The sequence below is a fragment of the Impatiens glandulifera genome, chromosome 4 (genome assembly GCF_907164915.1).
Source record: "Impatiens glandulifera chromosome 4, dImpGla2.1, whole genome shotgun sequence".
NCBI lineage: Eukaryota > Viridiplantae > Streptophyta > Magnoliopsida > Ericales > Balsaminaceae > Impatiens > Impatiens glandulifera.
The window spans coordinates 47128588-47135733 of record NC_061865.1 but is presented as its reverse complement, the minus strand read 5'-3'; the positions used below and the strand labels follow the sequence as shown (position 1 = coordinate 47135733).

Here is a 7146-nt window from a genome sequence, read left to right as displayed (position 1 = left end):
AATAAGCTTAAATAAAAGAATGTGTTCTCATATCGCGAAAGTCATGCATGGAGGGATGTCCAGTTTCACATAGCAAAGAAGTAGATTGTTTTCGTTCTAAAGAGGCAACAATAGGTGAGATGACTTTCATTAGATCATCCTAGTTCCCGTTCTTTTCCGGTGCACTCGCTTTATATCTCCGACACACAAGGGAGGACGCAGTGGGAAGGAAGCATCCCTAGCCTCTATCCGGCCGATTATTTGCTGGCATCTTGCATTCACGCCTCCGTTTGACTACCGCTCGCAAAGGTGCTATTGAGATATTGGGCTCTTATGGAATCTCGTAGACATTTCGACGAGCGAATAAGTCAACATCAAATCAAAATGGTCATTTCATCTTTTGTTTCCACGCTCTTGATTCCCCTAAATGAAATTTCTCATAATTGATCACTTTTTCATGACTTCTTTTGGAAGAATTATTTGTCGTGTCCAATATCAATGTTTAAATAAAGGGTTAGAATTTTTAAGAAATCAAATGAAAAGATAGGTAACAAAAACACAATTGGTAAGAAGAAAGAAAATGAATTATATTTTAAAAATGATATTTAGTTATATTTTGTAATAATGTATTCACAATATATAATTTTTATCTAATAAAATAAAATGGAAATATAATTAAATAAATAGAAATTCTAGGTCTAAAACAATTATTTTCTTAACACAATAATATATATATTTATTTTTTCAGTTATAAATAGTTTATTTTCTCATCTTCTTGAATGAATCGTTCAATTCTCTCTCATTGCCTCTCTTAACCGCATCACGTTCATGGAGTGAGTGCTTATGTTTTTTCACCAGTTTCTAAAATAGAATTAAAATTAGGGTTTATAATCAAGGAAAAGGAGCGTCTTTCTCTTTCTTGACCTTGTAGATAATATCGACAATCGACCTATGCAATGAGCTATGCCTCTTCTTCTCTCAAGATATTGAGTGGTCTCATTTCGATTCCAGTTACCAATGTTAAATGATAATGCAGACATAACCATCCATGCAATGAGGTAAAGTTCTAATTTTTCTCTCCTAAGCTGCTTTTATGTGTTTTCATTATCTTAAATTTGCGACTGCTCGCTGTATCTGGATCTTCTTTTCTTTTGTTGATTTGAAGACTGTGTTTCGGAAGTAAAAAAAAAACAGTTTTTTTCCGCAATGGGATGTCATTATTTGTGGAATTTCTGAAATTAAACTCACAGTCTAGTGATTACTGACATTCTCGTATCAGAGGTTAATAATGTTGAGGGTTTATCTTATAAAAGGAAGAAGAAACAATTGTAGCTTCAGATTTGCTTTTAAATAGGGCATTGTACTGGGTTATATATCCATCTGTTCTATTAAATTCAAGTTCTTGAGTTGATTGTCATACTTGAAGATGGTTTTGGTTTTGGTATATTCATCATAAAACATGTGGGTTTACTACTTTAAATAGTATTCAACCAAGTGTTAACACAAGAAAGGGGGTTGTGAATTGGGATATCTTTTCTTGAAATGTTAAAGTTCAAATTAATGAATTTTTCACGAAAGGCGGCTTCTAATAGTACATACAATGTTTATATCAAGTATTGAACATGTGACCTGAATACTCAACTAAGGTGACGGAATCATTTGGAAACACTTTCTGGATCTGAATCCGGATACAAAAAACCTTTAATAAGTTATGTTTCCAAACGCAGTCTCATCTGGATCCACATCTTGATGAGATACCATGACATAAAAGGGTGTTTCCAAATAAATTTATTGACGGTTTTGGATCCGGGTTCAGATAGAGTAAGAAAGTGTTTCCAAATGGGGCGTTTTCACTTTGTTGATTTTGATTAATGATTTTCTTACTTGCTGATATCTTTGCTTCAGCATTCTTTAGCGTGTTCTTTTCTGTATTTATTGCTGGCTGAATTGACAAGAATTCTACAATTATTGGATAGGAAAAATTGGATGCAAAATATTTTCTGTGAACTATTACTGGTGCCAGTTCAATTGAACCTTGTGGATTAATTGACGTGATATTTCTTCTACGTAAAAAGTATAGGCACCTTGTGCTTTCTCGTACAAATGGATAAGGAAATACTTCTTGAAGGTCTTTTTAAGGCACGCACATTGGCTCGAAACCTAGCTAAGGAGATTGACATGAAAAATCAGAATTTGTGGGAGTTAGAGCATAAACACAATGAGACTTCGGTAGCTCTCAACAGGATGATTGCTGAGAAAGACGAATTGCATCAAACATTTGCTCAAGGTAAAGATTTGTTCTCAACCATCTCCAGCTCATCATTGTTGTGCTGAGTTGCTAATTTGATTAGTCCCAACAAAGCAAAAAGAAAATACACTGCCTGATCCCCAGATAAGTTTTTTCAATAAAATGTTCAGGGTTTTTTATGTGATGGAAGGCTGTGGGCTTGCTATTATGCTGCCTTACATGAAAGACATTAAAAAGCATTTTCATTTCTCCATTGTTTTTAGTTATAATCTCATTGTCTCAAGTTGCTTTTGAAAAAATGACCAAGTACTTCTCAATTGTTATTTTGGGGCGAAAATATTAAAGTTGTATTATTAAAGTTGTTGAAGAGTGATTTCTAGTAATATACATTATCATCTCATCTAGTTATTAAATTAGCACAATTAGGGCATTAAAATACTTTAGTAAATTCATGGTGAGGAATAGATACAAATGCATCAACCAAATAAAAATTAATTTTTTTTTCCCTTCTATCCTTTCCAATCTATATTTTCTGCCTTTAGGCTATGTTTGGCTATTGTAGAATTTGATTTGGAATTGGAATGGAGTGTGAGTGAATGTTTGAAATAAAGAACTAGAATTGAAATTATAAATTTCATGAAATTGAAATCAATGTTATTTGTTGAGCTTCCTAGAAATGAAGGAATTTAAATTCCATCTATTGGGGCAAAACATGTTTCTTTTACACAAATTTCAGTGCAAAACAATGTGACTAACAAAATGAGATGGAGAGTTATATCTTATGCTTAATCTTTTCTGATTCCCATATATATACATCCCATCACCCAAATATGCCTTTATATTGGCTGAGTTGTTGTAATGAGATTTGATCCCGGCTGCTCAGAAGCTATATGCGCACTATCTTTCTCTGTCCTGGAAAGGAAACTATCTTCATAAAAGAAATATGCATTGGAAGACTTAATTGACACTATATTTTTCTCTATTATCACCTCTTTATGTAGAAAGATTGTCTTTTCTTTTTCTAAAGAAAGGTTTCTGAATCTTATTTTATTTGATTTGGTTTGGTCTCTTAAGTGGTCCTTTCATGACTAATGATTCATTCTTTTACTTTCTTCTTTGTCAATAGTTCAAACTTCAAAGTCTAATATTATGTTTGTATCAAAACATTCTTACCTGTTTAGCTTCTATGTCCCGGAAAAGTGGTTTATTTGAATAAAATACCAAAATATCATTATTTTCAAGCTCCCTGAAACTGATAATCGATTTCTTATTATCTCACCATTTTCTCTTGCAATTATTTCTGATGTGTATTTAGTTAAAATTCTATTGATTGTAAGAATGAGTATCTAAAACTATTGAATAGTGTTCATGACAAGTTGTTACTATATTCAGAATTGAGAAAAATGGAGTTTATTAGGCAAGAAAATCAAAAGCTGAAATATAAGCTGGAGTATGAGGTCAAGAAGATGCAAACTTTAGGTTTAGAAAATGAAAATCTAAAGCAGGACCTGTCTAATCAAAGAAATGAGATTGAGCAAAGGGCAACGGAACTGGAAAAGCGAGAATCCCATGTTGAACATGAGTTCAAAAAGATTCACACAGAGATGGAAAATGTAAGTATGATTTTTACTATTAAAGCAGTTACCGCATGTTTTTGCATTCGGAATCTCTGTACTGCTAATGGAGGTAACTTGAATATGATCATGTTCATCTCTGTAGTTCTCATTTTGAGTGCTACGAATTACTGGTATTTAGTTTCTTATACATTTTGAGTGCTCGAGGATTTAGCATTGAGCCAAAAAACATTTCTGTTTATAGTAAAACCATAAATGAATCACCCAGGATTTAGGTCTCAAGTTTGATTCCCATTCAAAGAACCTTGATTGATGTAGGGGGTCATGGCGGTGGGACCTGCTTTAAAAAATAAATATAACAATTTGTTACATCATACACTACTTATTTTCTCTTCAAAATTTTCCAAAAATAATGTTGTATTGTTAAAAGTGAAAGTCATAATAAACAGAACAAATAGCATATAAAGATTCTAAGTTCTAATAATTCATGACAAATGGATAAGAAAAAAGGGGAACATGAGATATAAAATGAGACAAAGAGAACATAATCTGAAAACACTTATTTTTGTATCTCATCCAGATACATTTACGTTTGTAAACTTGATTTAGATAGAGACAGATTCATAAATTTATTAGTTGTCTATCATGTGGATTTGGATTCGGATCCGGTTACAAAAAACCAAAAGTACAAGTGCTTCAAAATAGAACCACATCACCTTCATTTGCTTTGACATAGGCTTCTAATCTTATAGCTTCTTCATTCAGTTGCTGATTCCAAATCGAGTTATTTTCATTGATGATAAAATGTTGATTTTGTCACTTTTTTTTATATAAGCATGTAGCTGGTCATGTTCTATGTAGAGAAATACTTTGTATTCAAAAGTTTTTCTTTCTTAATTGATTTCTTGCAATCTGATATGTTATATTTGGTTATGAGTGATGCAGTTGAAAAGCCAATATCTAATTGAAAGTGAGTACAGCATGGTCCTCCAAGTTGATGATTTGAAGGAAGAGTTGGCTGAAAAAATGGATGAATTGCATAATGTGGAAAGCTTGAACCAAACTCTCATATTGAGAGATCACATGAGTAACAATGAACTACAGGAAGCTCGCAAAGAATTGATAAACGTTAGAACCTTCTCTTTACAAAGACATAACTTTTCTATATGAATTAGTTATGTTTCCTTTAAAAAGAAAAACTATTCTATATGCACTCACCTAGGGTAGCTCAAATGGTAAGATGTTGAACGTAGAGGTTGAGGTCTCAAGTTCAAATCTTCTCTGAAAGCACCTTTAATGAAGGGGGTTATAACGGTGAGACGATTCTAGCCTCCTCCACGGAAAAGACCCTAGTGTAAGAAAAGAAAAGAAAAAACTTTTCTATATGTTAAATCGATTAAAAGAAACAAATTCAATTAAGTAAACAAATTTAATATAAAAGGGTGTTTTGTTCAAAAAATGGAGCCGTTGAGTATATTATTTCAATGCAAGTTGAAGTTCTTATGCGAATAATACCATTCTTATTTTGTTATGTGATTTTCCTTGAACGAACATTAATAGGTTCTGCCAGATATATTGGATAATACAACAATAGGGGTCAAAAGAATGGGAGAGGTTGATCAGAAACCTTTCCAGGATCTATGCTTTCGCAGGTTTCCCCGTGAAGACTGGGAGGTGAAATCAATGGAGCAAACCTCATTGTGGCAAGAAAATGTCAAAGATCCTGGTTGGCAGCCTTTCAAGACAGTGATGAAAGAAGGAAAACTGCAGGTACCGCTTCAGATTTCCAAACCTACAGTTAGCCCTTCCATATTTTACCGCATCAGCCACTTTGGCACTTTACCCGGAATTGGATATAATTTCAAACTCTATGTTTGAAAAAATCCCTAGAACTGTAATTTCATCAAGTAGAGAGAGTATGGAATTGTGATGGAAAAAAATGTATATGAGTGAATTCTTTTAAAATTTGAATTCCATTTTCAACATACTCTGAACACATTAAATAGAAAATTCAATAATGTCATTTCCAATTTATTAACATGTACCAACCTAGACATTTAGGATTTGCAAAAGAGAGGTAGATGAGAAGAATAGCCTTAGGTCATTCTCTTTTCATTTATCCGTAATAGAAAATAGACGCATATCTTCATTCATATTTGCACATTATACATAATCTATTATTTATAAACTACTAACCCACTAACTTACTATTGTTGGAATAGTTTGTGATGAATTGTTGTGTATATTGAATAAATACATGTTTTCATCCTTATTAATAGACGATACATCCTATTGGCACAACATAATTATTTTCCATCGAGTTTGAGAGCTTTGTTGTTTCTTGAAAGATAGTTACTTCATACTTGCACATATTTGCCTCTAGGAAAGTCATATCACTCATTCATATTTCCAAACAAATATAGTATCCCTACTGATACAAATTCCACCCTTTTTTATGGTGCAGGAAATAATTGATGATTCAGATCCAAAGTTGATGGAGTTGAAAAACATATGGGGAGATGGTGCATATGATAGTGTGGTGAAAGCACTATTGGAGTTAAATGATTACAATCCAAGTGGGAGGTATGTAGTTTCTGAACTTTGGAACTTCAATGAGGGAAGGAAAGCTAGTCTTAAAGAGGTAGTTCATTGTATTGTCCAACAACTGAAAACTCTCAAGCCTACCAAACGCAGTAGAAGGTGACAGACATCGATGATCAAATTTATTGTATTATCAGCTCCTAGAGAAATGCTTGAACAGTGCATCAAAATGTGACATTACTGTAACATATTTATCTGCTCCACGAAAATGTTAGGCATAACTTTATACTATCTGCTTCTATAAAACGATGTTGATTATTGTAACATTAGAAGAATGATATAATAAATATCTTACTGGCAATTTGATAGAGAGATGCTGTTGTTTACTTTCATCCCTCATATTTGACAAATGTTATATATCTTGATTAGGTTTCTCTACACTTATTTGGTCATGCAAAACTAGTAGATAGTGTATTTGTTTGTAGAAGAAGGTGAATCAATGAAGAAAGTTGGAGATAAACCTCCTATACAATTCTAACAAGGCAGAAAAGATCTGCCCCATAACAGCCATTCAATGGCCTCAAAACAGCCACAAACAAAAACAAAGAAAATACAAAATAGACAAAAACTCCTTTGCCTTGGCCCAAATGATCACAGATGCCAAAACCATTGAGTTGCAACTTCCTCTCTTAACCTAGCTAGGCTTCATATGATATCCAAACCGAACAATAACAACAAATAAGACTTTGCAAGTAAAGCCTATTCATTAGACAAATTGTCTTCATCACTGAAAAGTTGTAGCTG

The 7146-nt window shown here is 32.9% G+C and overlaps 1 protein-coding gene across 3 annotated transcripts; it reads left to right on the top strand.

The window, feature by feature from the left end:
* Positions 1–786: 786 nt before the first annotated feature.
* LOC124934416 (factor of DNA methylation 2-like) lies at positions 787–6765 on the top strand. Of its 3 annotated transcripts, none has more exons than XM_047474945.1 (6): positions 787–1037; positions 2055–2266; positions 3620–3840; positions 4747–4929; positions 5362–5571; positions 6266–6765. In XM_047474945.1, the coding sequence occupies exons 1-6, from the start codon at positions 997–999 to the stop codon at positions 6503–6505; spliced, it is 1107 nt and encodes a 368-aa protein (XP_047330901.1). In that variant the 5' UTR covers positions 787–996; the 3' UTR covers positions 6506–6765. The 3 variants fall into 3 exon arrangements, with proteins under 3 accessions (XP_047330901.1, XP_047330903.1, XP_047330902.1); XM_047474947.1 differs by having other exon boundaries at positions 789–1037; positions 2060–2266; XM_047474946.1 differs by having other exon boundaries at positions 789–1037; positions 1956–2266.
* The last annotated feature ends 381 nt before the right edge of the window (positions 6766–7146 follow it).